Genomic DNA, 20,036 nt, shown 5'->3' with positions numbered 1-20,036 from the left:
TTACTGCCACTTTTGATCAATTTAATACATCCTTTCTTAATACATAAAAAAAAAAAAAACGTATGAACAAAAGTGCAGATGTCAAAAAGGTTCATTTAGATGTAACGTGCATCAATGTGCAGTTATTTTGCAGGAAGCTTTTGCTTGAACTGAAGCATTAATGACTATCCAGTGGCCATCTGTCACTGAGGCATCGCTGACTCAAATATTAGTCATAAATGACATACCGAAACACATGCTAAGAATTTATTTCAAAGTGCAGACTCTTAACAACACTGATGCAACAGGCATCGCACCTAAATGTGTTTTGTCTGTTCTCTTTCCCTTCTCGACTCCACAGGAACTTCTCCATTAGTATGACACAACAGATGCAGAACCTGCAGCTGACGCAGAGTAAGAAGGGGGCGGGTCCCGCCTCCCCCAACGCTGCCAAGCGTCTCTACCGCAACCTCTCTGAGAAGTTCAAAGGGAGCCACTCCTCTTTCGAGGATGCCTACTTTTTTGGTCGATCCGACCGTATCCGCAAAGCATCCGTGAGTATTTTTGAGACTGCATCTCTTGCTATTTTTTGCAAATAACATCCAGCTTAAAGAACCCTAATGGGTATTATCAATAATTAACAATTTGTCTTGTAATAAAAAGCTGACATTAGCCAAAATTTATATTTATATAATGTAGAATCAATTGATGTTACCATTCACTTGACATTACGCATGACAAGTTTTGAGCTGGAATGACATTTCGGGTGCTCATGAGACCGTTAACACTGTGCCGTGCTCTCAGAACTTTCACAAATGTCACTGATTATATAGAGCTAGATCTAGCAATCATCTTGTTGACTCAAGTGCCCGATTACATCCTTCACCCTTGCTGCCTCCATATGTTTTCATACATGGATCCAACTCATAACTGAAGAGGAGAAGCTCTTATTATTACAATGTAGTGTTTTTTGCTTAATATTTGCTTTAATATTTTCAGTCCCCATTACATTTTTCTACCTCTACTGCATTCGTTAAGGAGTTAGTAATTTTTGTGTCCACCCTCTGGTGGATGCCTGGTAACAGATCTGTGCTGGTAAACTGAAAGGTTGTAGATCAAACCCCTGAGCAGTTAAACACAGGCAGTCTGTGCCTTCTTTTTATGTTGTCTGTGCTGATTGTAGGTGAAATTTTGTCCAATGCCAGTTAACAGTAGTATGCAGAATCATAGTTTGAAAACCATAAACATGGCTATGTAGTGCATTGCAAAAAATGATTTGTTCAAGTATCCTAATCAGTCTGTTTAACTGAGACAAAGAGGGGAGAATTTGAAATCCATTTGTGAAACCGAATACAGGGTCAAATGATCGATTGCCAGCAATATGCTGATTTAGTGCTCAAGGAACATTATTATCAATGTTGAAAACAGCTGTGTTGCTTAATACACTACCCGTCAAAAGTTTTTGGACGGCAAGATTTTTTTATGTTTTTAAATGAAGTCTCTTCTGCTCACCAAGGCTTCATTTATTTGATCCAAAATACAGCAAAAATAGTAATATTGTGAAATATTTTTACAATTTAAAATAAGTGTTTTCTATATGAATATATTTTAAAATGTAATTTATTTCTGTGTTGGCAAAGCTACATTTTCAGCATCACTACTCCAGTCTTCAGTGTCACATGATCCATCAGGAAATTATTCTAATATGCCGATTTGCTGCTCAAGACACATTTATTATTATTATCAATGTTGAAAACAGTTGTTTATAATATTTTTTTCAGGATTATTTGATGAATAGAAAGTTTAAGAGAACAGAATTTTTCTGAAATATAAAGCTTTTGCAACATTATAAATGTCTATACTTTTGATCAATTTAATGCATCCTTACGGATTAAATGTATTAATTTCTTTAAGTTCTTTCCCAAAGAACCTTCTTGACCCAAAACTATGAACGGTAATACAATGTTGCAATAGCTTTCTATTTCATATAGATACTGTTCTTTTGAACATTCTATTCATCAAAGAATCCCCCAAAAAAGTTGTACACAACTGTGTTCAACATTGATAATAATCATAAATGTTTCTTGAGCAGCAAATCATCACATCAGAATGATTTCTGAAGGATCATGTGACTTGAGTAATGATGCTGAAAATTCAGCTTTGCATCACAGAAATAAATTACATTTTAAAATGTATTCAAATAGAAAACTTTTAATAATTTAATAATATTTTTAGTTTTTTTAATCAAATACATGCAGCCTTGGTGAGCATAAGAGACTTCTTCTAAAAACGTTTGACGTTTGTAGTGTATTTTGTTGAATATTTTCAGCAATATTTGATGAATAGAACATTCAAAAGAACAGCATTTGTTTGTAATAGAATTTGTTTTTGTAAGAATGTAAAAGTATTTACTGTCACTGTTTTTGATCAGTTTAATGCGTTCTTGTGGAATGAAATGATGAATTTCTCCTCACAGAATATTCAGAGCAGTGACGCTCTGTTCGAGGCTGTTGAACAGCAGGACCTGGATGCCGTGCAGATCCTGCTGTTTCAGTACACAGCTGATGAACTGGACCTCAACACCCCCAACAGTGAAGGCCTGACACCTCTGGACATCTCCATTATGACCAACAACGTTCCCATAGCCAAGCTGCTGCTCAAAGCTGGAGGGAAGGAGAGCCCTCACTGTGAGTATGCATATTTACCAATGACGAGCTTTAAACAGTCAATTCCCTCAATGTGTCTAAAGAGCTACTTGTGACATAAGTGTTTCCTTATTAAGGAGGCGGCACTAAACAATACTTTAAATTTCAAGTTTGATTGGTGTAAATATGGTAACTAGTCTAGTCCTTCACAAAAACATGGTAACCATGGTTTTCACCAAAATGCCATGGTTAGTACAGGTATTGTCCTTACCCCACATTGTGTTTTGATGAAAACAAAACATTTGAAAATGCTAGCATTTTATTAGTGTAATATTTATATAGAATTAATCTATATATTATCACAGTTATACATCGTATATATCTCACATTATCACAGTTTATTCGGTATCGTGTAGAAAATGGTAATAAAATTAGGGATGCACGAATCCAGGATTCGGGTTCGGATTCGGCCGAATATTGGGCTTTTTGACGGGGTTCGGTTTCTGCCGAACCTTAGAATTTTTTTCCACCGAACCGAACCGTAGACTTGCACTATGCGCACTCCGCTGGTCGAACGTAATGACGCCGCCGTTGATTACGGGAAGGTGTTTACTAGTTGGACCGTTCGAATCCAATAGGCTGTGAGAAAGTGAAAATTGGAACTCATGCACAGAAAACGTGTGGTTTGGCAGTAGCCTACTTTCAGTCAAAAGAAGGCGATTCAAGTCGAGCTACATGTTCAATATGCAATGTTGATTTGTCTCGTGGTGGCAAGGACCCTAAACAATAGCCACTGTTAAACATTTGCGTATGAAACATCCGAAAGAATACGAGTTGTACATGAGGGAATCTACAGACTGCAGCCAAAATGCAGCAACTTCAGGTAACGTTACGGCAAAGGAAGGACAGTCATCCTGGCATAAGTTGCCTATTCTTAATTAAAATTAAATTAAATAAAAAATACACTGCTGTAGGGATGCTCATATCGGTTAATTTTCCCAACGACAACTGCTGCTCATTATCCGATTATTAACCGTTAACTGATAAGATTATAATATTGAATTGGCATTAAATAAAAATACGATTGACGAGTGTCTGTGACCCGTTAAAAAGACACTTTTTTTCACGGGTTTATTTTACCGTGCAAACAGCAGCATACAGATCAGATAAAATATAAATAAAATAAATAGGCCTACACTAAATATTTTTCACTTAAATAATTACCAAATTAAGATGACAAAACAAAAATACACTGAATCCGTTTGAATCTTTGAAGAACCGGAATAGTTTTTTTGTCAAATAAAAATAGCAGGCCTACCTCAATCCACAACTTGTATGTTTTTTTGGTTTTTTTTTAAGTAACATCTACGTGATGTGGGTTAGTCTCAAGCGCAGCCTGTTGACAGCTAAACCCGCGGCAGAAAACACCCTCTCAAGCCTGGTTTATACTTTCGTCTGTCTCCGCAGCGCGAGCCTCTGCTGACAGCGTGCGTGCCTTCTGCGCTCTCCGTTGTGTTGTTCTTTGAAACGACAGAGGGTGACTCGGGATAAAGGTTCTATAAACCATCAGAAAACAGCGGCGGGAAAGAACATACGTGACAATGTTTACTTTAGTAAACTTGACCAAAACCACACTACGAAAAGCCTTAAACAAGGCTTCAGATGGCACGGATGCCCCGGGAATACAGAGATAACGCCTCGCTAGATTGACCAGCGCCTTTCATTTGCTTTCCACCTGTCAGGAGCTTGTACTACTGCTGTAATTTAATACCGCATAGCATATTTTGCAAGTAACTTTGCCGCCCTTTCTGTCGAAATGTAAGCTTCTTCTTTCCCACTGCTTCATTTTGCGAAATATGTCTGGTTAGACGTGGTTGCACGCGCTCCGTGAGTGAACAAATACAGAATATTTTTCTTTAACCATGCAACAAACAAAAAAGTGTTAAAAAATATTTAAAACGTTTAACTGATAGTATTAATCGGTTAACGTTTAAACGGTCAATATGAGCATCCTTACACTGCTGTGGACGTTGTTTACTTCATGTGTTTACTGTGATAATGGACTGAGGATGGGAGTAGGATTCGGTTTCGGATTCGGCAGAATCTTAACCAGTGGATTCGGTATTCGGCCGAACCCCAAAAATCTGGATTCGGTGTATCCCTAAATAAAATATGACAAGAACTCAGAGTTAAACTGTGTCAGAACAAATTCATCTTGATAATGTCAGATAACTTTTATAAAAAGGTATGTAATGGATTACAATCAACCAATCAGCTGTCAGCTGTTAAATTTAAGTACACAATTAGGTCAACCAATTACCAAGCAATGCTTGATTTTGTTCAGTTTGTGGTGTAAAAGGTCGAATTAGCAATTCAAGAAAAACACTTAAGCAAAACATGGTCAGGTCAAAGTTTCTGAATTATTTTGTTCCCACCTTTTCAGCTTATATCATTTTATACTACGGGGGCCGTTAAATGCTTAAATCTGTTTGATGAACATTCTAAGGTGTGCAATTATTTTCAGGGAAACATGGCTAAAGTAGTTGCAGGCTGGTCTTGACCGCATTACAGTTTCATATAACTTCGCCAAATGATTTCAGTTATTTTGAATGTCTGTACAGCCGACAACAACAAAATAACCAAAACCCACAATGACACCCATGACCAAGCAAATAAATATAGTGAACAATTGGATAAAAACGTCAAATTATTTCCATATTTTTTTGCCACAAAATTACATTTCATTATGTGCAGAAAGAAAATACTATCTTTCTTCCGCTCTCTCTCTCCCTCTCAAACACACACATACAGTACGGACACACACTCGCAAAGAAACGTGTTGTCAGCACTGCTCTGACGAATTTATCAATAAAATAGTTTAGCAACTTAATAGCTACATGATATTTCTCACTGGCGAGGTAATAACGACGCTGTTCTTGAAGCAGATAAACTTACAGTTTCGCTATTGGTAGACAGCTGCCGAACACTGTTGAGAGACGCACACTGGCTCAGGTAATTCACACACACTTAATCCCTCTTTCTAATAACTGCATTAATAACTGCTTTAGTCTGCTATCAATGGCTCAAGCCTCCGTTTTTAGTTCTAAAATGATGCTTTGGAATTAGCAACGGAGGCTTGGGATTACATTGGCAAGAAATTAGTCCTATACACAAGAGCATGTCTTGAAATACAACATCTTCTGACAATGTCTTGAGGTGTGGTAACCGTAGTATTAGTCTCAGCCAAAGACGTCAAGTTCACAGACCGTTGGCTGAACGTCTGATGCATTGGGACACTTTTCTGGAAACACTTTGTGTGTTGCGTTCTTTAACGATCCTCCTGGAAACAAATGCTGTGATTCCAAACTCCCTCGTTGGTGAAGAACGCCGTTTAATTAACGCGGTGTGTTTACAACTTTGACTATGAGTGCTTACCAGGATCAACTAAACGCTGGTGTGTGAAGTTTGCGGCTCCATTGTTGCAGTAAATTTGCACATCGTTCTTGAATGAATAATTTATAGATGCACGGCGGTCTGTTATTGCAGGGACATAGACTTACCATTTCACGCCCCTAAACATGACGCGGAACAAATCAAACTGTGATTGGTTGCGTTACATGTCAGTCAATCCTCTTGGGTGGTCCTCGACCAATTAAAGTCCAGACCTTCTGCCGTCAGTCTAAAGGTCTGGCTATACGAGACTATCGTAGTAAAAGCAGAATAAATGACTCCGGTCAGTTGGATTATTAGAAAATAATGCACACCCGCATTATTTTCTAATAATTCAATGGCCCGCCATCAATTATTCCTTACAAATATTTTTACTTTATTATTTATGTAATAAAATGTTTATATTGAACAAATATTTTTAACACACCTTTTCACAGAAACCTATTTCACACATTGATTTTACAGTTGCAGCAGTAACTGTAATTGTGGTGTTTTGGCTGAAAATATGATTGCTATTGACATAATTTTTGCTACTTCTTTTGAATTTGGTTACTTCTGTGTGTGTTGCTTATCATCACATCTTCATCCCTAAGGAATAGAAGTGCATTCTATGTGGTTACCTCACCATCAAAAGGTTTTTCTTGCGTCACTCGCTTCTGTTTAGCTGTGGCAACCAAAAGCAGATGCTCTGTAATTGGACAAGCTGTTTAGGTTGAAGCTGACAATAAACAGACGGAGCCAATGTGAGTGTTTGACACTTTGCTTTGGGGTCTCAAGTAATAATCGTCTTTAAGTACGAATACTAGAATAAACTTTTCCATGAAAGCTGCCATAAGCACTCATAATTCTGCTTTAAACATCTAATGACAACTGCCGTAACCACTGAGTTAACAAATTACGCTCATTGTGTAATATTTTGGAAATAACATTGTGCAGTGCCACACACTGTACTACATATAATGAAATGATTATTGACGTCATTCTAGAATTTTTTAAGCGTACTAAGCTATTTTTGCGACAAGCTGAATGTGGATTTAATGCATCGAGGACAGATCTGTCACAAATATCTGCACCCATTGCCCTTGGATTAATCAATAGCATATTCAGTCCTTTGGCAACAGTAGAACAGGTGTTTCTTACCTTGAACACCGTGGAAAAAAAAGTCCCTCCAGTCCTGAGCACTCAGTGCAATCATGAAAAAGCCAAATGTTGTCTGAGACCAAACAGGGAGCACTGTACTGCAGTCGGAACGGGGCCGGGGTGGGGTAGACAGCACACGGCATCCCTCAAAAAAATCTTAACAAGGTTTGTCGTTTAATAGTTTAACTTTTCCAATGATGCATGTAACGGGGGGCAATTATACTAAGTGATTTATTGTACCCAGGCTGCAGTTAAATTTCAAAACATTTCATCGTGGCACAATCCAATCCTTGTAAACAAACAGAAAATAAACATTGCCGTATTTTCCCCTCCTGGGCTTTCGGCATTATATTTATGTCGGGCCAGAAGTGCCAAGTAAATCAATCAGCCAGACGCCTGACAGTTTGGAGGTCCGACCGAAGGCTGAAGTTAAAGCATGTTTATGGGCAGGACTGGGGCCCATAATGCCTAAATTTAGGCCCGTCCCAGAGCCCCGACAATGCCAACTGTGTGTGACAGCGCAATATCGGCCGACTTGCCCATTAATTTATAGTTTGTTCAATTAACCATACATAGTAGCCAGATGTCAATCTTCAGAGCGCAGGAAATTGCACCTCAAGACTGCTAATATGGCTGCCTTTTCCACCGCGCCATGGACCCCCGTGTAAGAGCGGCCAGGTTAGGCCCCCTTTTTTCCGAGTTGACAACACGCACTTTATCATCTCCCCCGGAGAGCTCCCGTCTCCAGGGGTTCGGGCTGGGTCAGTGAAAGAGGGTTTCTTCAGCCATGTATTTATTTGTTTATTTTGCTGTCATGGTCTATGACTAAGGCTCTGAAAGAAAATGCAGCAGTATTCACAGCCCACGAGGAGGACTGGTCAGGCAGTATTCGTTTTACCATGACAAATCTATATGGCCAAACACAGTCCTGTGTGTTCCAGACGACCGTACATTCATCCACACCTCTCCCCTCCACCCCGCACGGCTGACTTCAGCTGACACAAGCAGTGTGAGCTTGGAGATTTAATGGTAGTGTAATGGGCTTCCTGTCATTTCAATCATGACTTTTATTTTTGGTTTATTTAAGTTTGAGATACATTTGATCAGTCTGTTACTGCTGTCTTTTTCACAGTACAGTTTAGATCGTAAACAGTTATGTAGATGAATGTGCTTGAGGCCAGCAAAAACTATTATATCGCGCACTGCCTACTTGAAACACTACTTTTCAGACAGTATTAACTGATGTAGTCATATGTGCAATATGTGCAATATGTGCATGATCTTGTTTTTAGAGAGCAGTATTACATTTCTAAAGAATTAAAAATCCCATTCAATGTCTCCATAGATTTAGTCTCAAATAGATTTTTAGCAATAATATATAAACCCTTCAAGACCACCATAAATGTAGAGGTTGTCGAATGATGATTCACTGGCCTTCAAAAGCTAAATTTACAATGTAACAAAATATTTATCTTTCAAAGAAATACTGTTCTTTTGAAATTTCTATTCATCTAAGAATCCATAAAAAGCAAAACTGCTTCAGCATTGATAATAATAATTTTAAAAAAATTGACCACCAAATCAGCATATTAGAATGATTTCTGAACGATCATATGAGGCTGAAGACTCGAGTAATGGCTAATCTTAAAATATATGAAAACAGAAAACTGTAATTATTATTATTATTACAATATTACAGTTTTTACTGTATTTTGTATAAATATAGTATATACTGTCTTGATGAGCATAAGAGACTTTAAAAAAATAACAACAACAAAATCTTACCAACTCCAAACTTTTGAATGATAAATGCTTCTATTGACACTGTGAATTAAAATTATAAATATAAATATAAAAAATAGCCAACACAACTCAACTATATTGCGATTTTGTGTTGTACTAATGTGTCTCTTATTTGGAAGTTTATGTAGCTTTTATTTTGTAGCTTTGTTTATCTTTTGACTGCGTTCAATCCCCCTTTCTTTTTTGTGCTTGTTTTTTTATTTTATTTTATTTTAGTAATTTCTTTTTATTGGTAATTGTTTTATGTCTGCCTCTGTAGCTGTATGTTTTTTATGGTCTTGTTGGCCTACTTTGTGATTTTGGATTTAGTCAAGTTCAGGTTCTTTGTAATCCACCATCTGTCATCTGTTTTTTTTTCACTTGGTCATGCTTTGTTTGAATTTTTTTTTTCTTTTTTTCATGTTTACAGTGGATTAAAACTTTATTATGGCTTGTGAGCCTCTTTGTTATTGTCCCATAACCCTGAAGAGATAATGGCTGCTCCCTACACTCTCAAAATGCTTGTTTTAAATTTTGGAATAAACTTAAAATATTTAGTTTAGTCATTAATTATATACTGTAGTTTTTGTATTAAATTATGTCAATCCTAATGTTCATGGAATGAAGTCTTTATAAATTAATTTAAGTACATAATTTAGTGCCTGTTTTCAATATTTTTGCTTCCATCCAAAATTTGTAATGTTGTGATTCGTCTTGGAGCTGGTGGGTTTGGTTCAAGACAACTCTTTATTGAAGAATATTTTTACCGATAATATTGGAAACGAACAGAAACATTTCTTCAAGATCCAAGGCTGCTGAAAAAGATGGTGACCAGTGTTGTGCTCCATTGTATGAGAGCTTGAATGTGTCATTCATTTTCACTTCATAGCATAGAAACAGGTTTCGAAATAAGACATTGTAACCTTTAAACTGAAATGCAAGGTTATCCAATATCCACAAGGTAAAAATGAAAATATCGGAATAAATGAAAAGTCTCATTAACAGACCTCTCTGTGTTGTGTTTCAGTTGTCAGTTTGGACAGCAGAGATGCCCATCTCTCAGCGCTGGTGCAGGAAGCCCAAAGGAGAGCCAATGAACTGTCCACCCAGGTGATGAGAGAGAGTCTCAGCCTGGAAACGTCTGACAAGGAAAAACAGCTCAAAGCTTGGGAGTGGAGATGCAAACTCTACAAGCGCATGCGCACAGGATTCGAGCATGCACGTAAGTTGCCTCCAGTACCTAACCTTTCAAAAAAGGTCATTCATATGCTATGCTACAATATAATACTCATTGAACTGGCCTTTATTTTCAATCGGTCCTCCTGTCTAATCTATCAGCATCTCAGCTGAAAGGTCATCGATTCCCATATCGGCCCAACCTGTTCACTTTATTAGAGTGGTAAGACTCTGCAAGCGAGCCACTATGATTATTTGTCCCACAGAGATTAATCTCAGGTTGATTGTCCTGAAATGACTCTTGAGCTGCCAACACACACAATAGTGTCCCTCTCACCCTTCTGTCATATTGATTACTTGTTATATCAGGCGAGTTCCGTTGGCTTCTTTTGGTAAACAACCTCAAATTAATACAGCACGTGATAAATCAGCGATGTTTTGCCACAGAAACTCTTATAGATTGCAGAGAAACACTCACAGGTATGAACATTATTTCAGGAAACACAAGGGCACATTTGCTGTGCTGTGTGCTTTTAGTTACAAGTACAAAATGAAGGTGCTAACAAGGAGATGGAGCCACATAAAAACTTGCAAGTACATATAAATGGTAGTAAGGACAGCCAAACGACAGCTAGAATCATGTTTGTTGAAGGTTTGTTATATTTGTGTAATCCCGGAATTCTAAACTGCATATAGTCAAACCAAAATTTCAGACACCTTCAACATTTTCTCACATTATCACATTTTATTCGCTATATTTACGAAAATGGTAATAAAATATGACAAGAACTCAGAGTGTGTCCGAACAAATTCATCTTGATAATGTCAGATAACTTTGATAGAAAGGTATGTAATAGATTACAATCAACCAATCATCTGTCAGCTGTTAAATTTAAGTACACAATTTCTGCTAACAATCTTCCTGATCCCTTTCAATCTGGCTTTCGGTCAGGCCACAGCACTGAAACAGCATTGCTACAAATGGCTAATGTCTGCTGATTCTGGTTGTCTTACTGGTCTCATCATGCTTGACTTAACAGCTGCCTTTGACACTGTATCTCATCATATACTTACCTCTCGGCTATCGGCATCACGGGTAGTGCTTTATATTGGTTTATATCATATCTCACTGATAGACAATTTTTGATTACTATTCATAACTTCAAATCTTCTCCGTGTTCTCTCTCTCAGAGTGTTCCTCAAGGCTCTGTTGTTGGACCACTTTTGTTCAATATTTATCTGTTACCTCTTGGTCACATTAACCATAGTCATGGTCTCAGCTATCATTGGTATGCTGATGACTTGCAAATTTACATATCAGCCCGCTCAGTCTCTGACTCATTGAATACCTGCATTGCTGACATTAAAATCTGGTTACATAGAAACGTCCTTAAATTTAATAACGATAAAACTGAGGTTACTGTTTTTGGTCCACCATCCCTTTTAAATAAGTCTGAAATGAGTCTACCTATTGATGGGGCCACATTAATTCCATCTCACACTGTTAAAAATCTGGGTGTAACATTTGACTCATCGCCAGACCCACACGGAATCTGCGCGCACGGATTTCCGCAGAAAACTCAGCAGATTTCCGCAGATTAGTGCCCGTCATTGAGAAGCATACACAACCTGCGCATGTGTGATTGTGAGGGGTAATAGTCTGCGCTGATTGACGTGACTTTTGTTTTGTGAGAGAGTGATATTTTAAAATGACTTAAATAAAATTGACCCTGGAGGAGTTAAGGAAACATCACTTGCCTGTAAAAATTAGTTATTTATATTTATTAAAAGTAGTTAATTTATTTACTTCGGTAGGTATTTATTTATTTTGCTCTATTGTTGAATGATATGAAATGGTTTATTTAATGATTTCTGTACAATACAATTGATAAAGCAATATTTTCTCCGTCTTTTAGTGAATGTACTAAAAGAGAGATCTAGCTTTGTTTAAGAAACAAGATGTTCTATTTGGATTTGTATTGTAAACCTTAAATAAAAGTTAAGAAGTGAATATTTTAATATTATATAATAATTAATATAATAACATAATAACATAATTCTGCATATTTTTCCAAAAATTCAGCGTAGAAATCACAAAAAAAGTCTGCAGATTTTGTGTGGCCCTGCTCATCGCTTACACTTCAAGCTCATATTACCAAGACTGCATTCTACCACCTTTATAATATTGCCCAACTGCGACCTGATCTCAGCACTAAAGACACCGAAACTCTAATCAATGTTTTAATAACCTCTCTCTCGACTACTGTAATTCACTTCTTATTGGGCTGCCCACTAGAACAATCACTAGACTACAATATGTACAAAATTCTCCTGCCAGAGTCATCAATCAAGTCAAGAAATATGATCACATTAGCCCTTTGCTCTACAATCTACATTGGCTACCTGTTTCTGTCCGCATTCAGTATAAAATTCTATTGTTAACTTTTAAATGTCTTCATGGACTTGTTCCCCATTATTTATCTGAACTTCTGCAATTTTATTCTCCTGCTCGTTCTCTCCGGTCATCTCACTTACAACTGCTTACTGTACCTCGTTTTCGTCTTTCAACTCTGGGTGGTAGATCATTCAGTGCTGTGGCTCCGAAACTCTGGAATGATCTCCCTCTTACTCTGCGTGACACTGCTACTATGTTTTTGTTTTACTGTATATTTGTATGTGTATATGTATATCTATGTTCTATATTGATGCTGTGTATGTGTTATTTTCTTGTACTGCAACCTTGAGCTTGGGAAAGGCGCTATATAAATAAAACGTATTATTATTAATGAGATAATACCAATTTAGGTCAACCAATTACCAAGCAGTGCTTCATTTTGTTCAGTCTGTGGTGTAAAAGGTTGCATTAGCAATTAAAGAATAAACACTTAAGCAAAACATGGTCAGGTCAACGTGTCTGAATAATTTTGGTCCCAAAAATGTATACATTTTACTAGTAGTCCACTGTATGAAGAATTTTATAATATGTCACAATTTACTTTATTTTGCTATCCTCACTTGCATAGATGAACTATTATAACTATATAACTATAGTGCACACACATATATATATATATATATATATATATATATATATATATATATATATATATATATATATATATATATATATATACAGGGAGTGCAGAATTATTAGGCACGTTGATTTTCTGATCATATTTTTTTTCCAGGCACATTTGACCAATTCCAAACCACAGTAATCCTAATAACTACTATTGATTTAGTATTTAATAATGTATAAGTGATATATAATTGTTCATGAAGGCTGGAAATGAAAATCACCTTATATTCTGGTGTGCAGAATTATTAGGCATGTTTTCTTTTACAGATAAATTGAGCCAAAAAAGAGATTTAACTCAGACTGAAAAGTCAAAAAGTATTAAATGCCCATGAGAAGGGTGCAATACTAATGCAATACTAGACATTGCAGTTAAGGCATGACCATTGGACAGTGAAATGCTCGTTGGGTCAGCAGGATCTGACAAAAACAGGTGGTGAAGAAAAGACACCTGTTAACTGCAAAAGAATTAAGAATTAAGGTGAAGAATTAAGGGTGAAACCATCAGGAACCCTTTAGTCTCCAGCGCCACCATTTTCCAGAGCTGCAACCTACCTGGAGTCTCCAGAAGTGCAAGGTGTCAGGATCTCAGAGACTTCAGTTAGGTAAAGAATCCTAAAAAATGACCCCACTAGATAAGAATCACAAGCTGAAGTGTTGTAAAATACATGAAGAAGGTTTTTTTATAGGCTTTATGGACAGATAGGTTGAGAGTGACTCTTGAAGGACCAGCACCACATCCTCTAGTACCACTGTTTGAAGAATTCATCTTCCAGAATCTGGCAGTACGTTTTGGGAGTTAATTTTTAGTCCATCTCTGCAAAACGGACTTCAGGATGGACTAAAATGAACTCCCAAAACGTACTACCAGATTCTGGAAGATGAATTCTTCAAACAGTGGTACTAGAGGATGTGGTGCTGGTCCTTCAAGAGTCACTCTCAACCTGTAAAACCTATAAAGCCTATAAAAAAGCATGCTTCATGTATTTTACAACACTTCAGCTTATGATTCTTATTTAGTGGGGGTCATTTTTTAGGATTCTTTACATAACTGAAGTCTCTGAGATCCTGACACCTTGCACTTCTGGAGACTCCAGGTAGGTTGCAGCTCTGGAAAATGGTGGCGCTGGAGACTAAAGGGTTCCTGATGGTTTCACCCTTAATTCTTCACCGTAATTCTTAATTCTTTTGCGGTTAATAGGTGTCTTTTCTCCGCCACATGTTTTTGTCTGACCCTGCTGACCCAACGGGCATTTCACTGTCCAATGGTCACGCCTTAACTGCAATGTCTAGTATTGCATCCTTCTCATGGGCATTTAATACTTTTCGACTTTTCAGTCTGAGTTAAATCTCTTTTTTGGCTCAATTTATCTGTAAAAGAAAACATGCCTAATAATTCTGCACACCTGAATATAAGGTGATTTTCATTTCCAGCCTTCATGAACAATTATATATCACTTATACATTATTAAATACTAAATGAATAGTAGTTATTAGGATTACTGTGGTTTGGAATTGGTCAAATGTGCCTGGAAAAAAAATATGATCAGAAAATCAACGTGCCTAATAATTCTGCACTCCCTGTATATGTATATGTATATATATATATATATATATATATATATATATATATATATATATATATATATATATATATATATATATATATATATATATATATATATATATATATATATATATATAATATATATAATATATTTATTTATTTATTTATATCACTGCAAAAAGTTTTTTTCTTATCATTATTTTTGTCTTGTTATCCAGTTCAAATATCTAGACATATCTAGACACACAATTGAGAAACATATCTGTCAATGGGGGAAGATTAAATAAATCTAATTCAAAAGGAAAATACGTTTTTCTTACTCCATTAGCAGGTAATTTTTCTCGTAAGCATAAACTCACTTTATTGAAAGCATAAACTCACCCAAAAGTTTGACACAATTTTTTTTTTTACAAAAAACAAGACTTGATACCTAATGCCATTTTGCTTCTCAAGTAAATATATATTGATTTATGAATGTTTAGATATTTGTACTGGAAAACAAGACACAATTTTTTCATGCAAAAAAGGTCTATTGTCAATAGTGTAGCGACAATCACAGCTCACACAGAAGTCACTTTCAGATAATTTCAGATGTACCGACCCAAAACCATGCCATTAATTGAGCTGGAATCGATCTGGTTGAGATGCTCAAACAAAGCAGATGTTTTGATGTTAGCACGTTTTTATTTATTTATTTAATTATCAACAGTATATGTTCCCCCTCCTTAAATGTACAGTGCAAAGTGTCTATTACAATGGTTTCAAACACAGTTCCTGGAGGGCCACTGTTCTGCAGAGTTTACCGCCAACCCTAATTAAACACACCTGATTCAGCTAATCAAGGTCTGCAAGATTATAAAAGCTGTGTCCCAATTTGCATATTATCCATCCTAAATAGTATTCAAAAGTAGAATTAGTGTGTCCCAAATCGCAGTGTGTTGAAATGAGTATTCCAAAGATACCCGGAAGGTCTACTTTTTCCGTTTAGAATCCGAAGTGCAGATCCACGCACACTCTAACGTTAAATGTTGCCCACAACCAATTGCACTTTGGACAAGGATCCGATTAGAACTACAAACACGAATAAAAAGTGTTAAAAAAAACTACAGACATGATGGATGTGCGAGTCTGGCGGTTAAGAGAGGTTTAGATAAAGGGGTTTGAGGGATCAAAAATCATTATTTAACCTGATTCTAAATTTATTCAGTGTTATCCACATTATATTTCATCTGCAACAGCCCTGTGAACTTTTGTAAAGATATGTTTGGTCATTAACTTTTAAATGCATCACTATGCAAACACATGAGGAGAGTTATCACAACTGGCAGATCTATGTGCTATATTTTTCTTCGAAACGGTAGGAAATTAAATTAAATTGAATGTGGAGAATTTTCACTGTGACCAGATGATTGACAGGGCAGTTTAAACGGTGACAGGATGCCAGTAACTAAGCGACAGAGCTGTCCATTAACACGCAATTATAACGACGTAGTATGTCCCAAAGCTTTCCTACTATTTTGCTACACACTCAAAAGTATGTACTTTTTCTTCACAAAAACAGAACATAGTTTTAGGGAATAGTATAAGTAGGCGAATTGGGATGCAGCGTAAAAGCTTCCAGGCAGGTGAGTTGGAGCTGGATGGAGCTAAACTCTGCAGGACAGTGGCCCTTCAGGAGCTGTGTCTGAAACCACCGGTGTATTATCTACATGAATGCTATGTAACCTTTAACCTGGCTCTTTCAGGACCGCCGGAGGCTCCGTTGACAGTGCGTCTGAGTGTGACCGGCAGCACATCTCTCACTGTTAGCTTTCAGGAACCTGCCAGCATGAATTCAGCTGTGGTGACCAAATACAAAGGTCAGTGCAGCTTTAATGTGCGTTTGTCTGTATCACATACACATACACCAGATTGCCTTGAGAAAGGCGTTTTATTTGATAGATTTTTCTCAATATTTTTTTTTTTTTGGTAACTCTTCAGTATGGGAGCACATATTCACTATTAACTACAACTTTTACCTTAATACACTCCTAATTTACTGCTTATTAATAGTTAATTTGGTAGTTTTTGTAGCGTTTAAGTTTAGGTATTGGGTAGGATTAAGGGATGTTGAATATGGTCATGCAGAAAAAGGCATTAATATGTGTTTTATAAGTACTAATAAACAGCCAATATCCTAGTAATATGCATGCTAACAAGCAACTAGTTAATAGTGAGAATTGAACCCTAAAATAAAATGTTACCTTTTTTTATTGCATTTAGTTACCAAAGGAACAACACAAAATACACACTATACTTACACATTTCCCAGACCAAATTAAATTAAATTACATTAAATTAAGTTAAATACAGTTATTAGTACAGTGTCTGTTATTGTTTTTTAAAACACAGGGTTTGTTCACAGTCATCATTTAACATTCCACATTACAGTATCTTCACTGTATAAAAGCGGTTGAGAAGGGATGTTTTATTACTTTTTATGAACAATTACACATAGTCATTTTTAACAGATGATAAACCAGGTGATCAAACCCATGGGGGTATTTAGGGATCTGAATATTATAGAGATCTTTTAAACATGGAGACATGGACCAGTGAACAACCACCTAGAGCACCTTTGCATGGGCAAACACTACTCACATTGTCAGATATAAATATCTAGTTATTCAAACTAATGCTGTTGTAGTTTTAATTGTACTAGATAAATATTTTGTTTATTCTGTAACCTCATCATGGTCCTATTTTGGTCTGTCCTATTTTGTTTCTTTAGATTCCACTCATTTATTGATGTTTTCTGCCTTTTAATTCTTTATAATGTGTGATGACGTGCATTGCAGTGGAATGGAGCTGTCTGAAGGACTTCTCTTTATTAGCCGGAGAGCTGGTCCTTGAGAATCTGCAGTCCCTGAAATGCACAATAACAGGTCTCACAACGGTAAGCTGAAATCACGATGCAACCTTTACTGTGAACCGGCGGTAGATGCACTGAGTCGCATTCAGGCGTGAACTTGAAATACTTTCTTAGAACATCACATTGTTAAGTCTAACATGCACTTGCTGTCACAAACACAAAGAATGTTTTCTGTTCATTTATTGTACAGAAAGAAAACTTGTCCAAAAGTGTTTTTTTAGATAAAAAAGCACCTTTTTGTTTTAGTAAATAATTAATACACTATTTACATATATTATATACATATTTTAAAAGGATAATATCGAAATGATCTTTTTATATTCTTTATATTTTGTTATGTACACCTCATATACTTTCTTTTAGATAAATATGATTTAACAGTAAATATTTAAATTTAAAATTAAATTTTACTGTGTAAATACATCTATTGATGCTACTGGACACATCTTCAGTGATCTTCCTGGAATCATTGGGTGTTTCGGGTCTTTCAACATCTATGATCAGACCCCAGCTTGTGTCCAGTTGGCGAATCTAGCTACTTTGCCCCCATGGATCTCCTCTCTTGAGCCATATCCATCTTGAAGCTTTCTCTGCTGCTTCAGTGGTATTGTAGATAGCTCTTCTTCTCCTCCCTCCATCGATGCCTAAAAGACTGAAAGCTCTGAATAGGGATCGGGCCGCAAAGCCCCTGCTTCCGACCTCGATTGGGAGACACCTTGCTCTCCATCCTGCATCTCGACACTCACTGACCAGTCCCTCGTACTTGGCGAGCTTCCTTTCAAAGGCCTCTTCCAGGCGATCTTCCCAAGGGACTGTTAGCTCCAACAGAACCACTTGTTTGGTGGACTCAGACAAGAGAACAACATCTGGTCTTAAGGTGGTGGTAACAATGTGGTTGGGGAACTTGAGTTGCTGCTCCAGGTCCACTAACAGCTGCCAGTCCCTCGCAGTGGCCAAGATGCCTGCTGATGTTTTTGCAGCTGGTCTTGGCTGCTCTCCAGCTCTGATTAATTTTATATACAGTACATTGTAAATAGTGGCCAAACGTGATATCTGGCCAAGGAAAATTTACATCTTCACCCTTTATTCAATTAATATAAAAGATTTTGTAAGCAGATTGCGTAGTTTTGCTTGGAGTCAATTGAAACTTGCCAAATAGTGCGGACATCATTTTTGCATTATTATATTATACCAATTATGCACACGCAAAAACAGGAGAGAATTATTAATAACTGATCATGTTGTAGTTAGTGTATGCTTTTTCCTGTGAGCTTTCGTTTTTCTATGCACTTTTTTGCATAGTAAAAAAAACTCTGTAGTTGTAGTTTGCCTATTTTCCAATGTAATTTTGTCAGATAAATACCGTAACCAAGTTTAGCGTTTTGCTCTACCCTCATATTTAAAATGTTTAAAAACGTAGTGTCATTAAAAACAAATATCCCCTACAAACATCACGTTTGGCCATTACTCTACATGTAAATGTAAATACATTAAATAATTGGAAATAATTGTTGTGTTTATAACAAGACTAACCTGCATCATTCTAAAACGATTTAAAAAGGGACGAGAATCTTTTATTGTGGAAAAATCTAAATATAAATAGTGTTATTGTATAAATAGTAAGTAGTGTTTTCGTAATGAAAGTTCACTTCAAATACCTGAAGTGTAGAATGTGGGACACTTAAAGCAGTCAATGGTCATAGCTTTCCTTATGTAATGGAAGGGGAAGGGCTTTTAGACTTTGATGCTGGATGACAAACTACTTCTTCAATTCATACGCTATACAGTAGAGTACTTAGTGCATAGTTTAAGTGCATAGTGCGTCATTTGGGACACCACTTGAGACTTGACTTGGATTATGCATCTGAGACTTGTGAACATGTCTCCTGTGAATTATGAGATATGTCCACAGAACTCCACTGGCAGTACAGCTTGTTGATATTGTGTAGTAAAACTTGTCCTGGGGAACACATGACTTTTAAGATATTTTTCTTGTTTGTTACAGGGTAGACAGTACTATGTTCAAGTCTCCGCCTGCAATATGAAAGGCTGGGGTCCGACACAACTCTCTCAACCTCCCTCTGCTGTTCCTTCCAGTAAGTTCTGCAAAGCAGCCACAATTGCGCAAAAAAGGATCATTTCTAAACTACTATAGTTCCAAACATCATTGACTGGAATGTTCGCAAACCCTTGAGCTTTGTGTCAGCATTGTTTTGTGCTTTTAATTCACATATCATGTCGTCAAAAAGAGAAAAAGGAGAACATCCTTGAATGTAGGACTGTGCTGTTATTTAACCGTCACGATTTCCA

General features: G+C 36.7%; 1 protein-coding gene across 1 annotated transcript in view; it reads left to right on the top strand.

The window, feature by feature from the left end:
- Window positions 1-356: 356 nt before the first annotated feature.
- The window catches only part of ankfn1a (ankyrin repeat and fibronectin type III domain containing 1a), a gene marked incomplete at both ends in the record, with an annotated part of 44,669 nt that continues 24,989 nt past the window's right edge, over window positions 357-20,036 (top strand). Inside the window, 6 exons of the mRNA XM_079845562.1 lie at window positions 357-533; window positions 2,456-2,666; window positions 10,024-10,218; window positions 16,561-16,674; window positions 17,653-17,750; window positions 19,732-19,822. Of these exons, the coding sequence (XP_079701688.1) occupies window positions 357-533; window positions 2,456-2,666; window positions 10,024-10,218; window positions 16,561-16,674; window positions 17,653-17,750; window positions 19,732-19,822 (886 nt within the window). The remainder of the gene's footprint in view (window positions 534-2,455; window positions 2,667-10,023; window positions 10,219-16,560; window positions 16,675-17,652; window positions 17,751-19,731; window positions 19,823-20,036) is intronic.

Source organism: Gobio gobio (assembly GCF_949357685.1).
Source record: "Gobio gobio genome assembly, chromosome: 20".
Taxonomy (NCBI): Eukaryota; Metazoa; Chordata; class Actinopteri; order Cypriniformes; family Gobionidae; genus Gobio; species Gobio gobio.
This window is presented reverse-complemented; position numbering and strand designations above follow the sequence as displayed.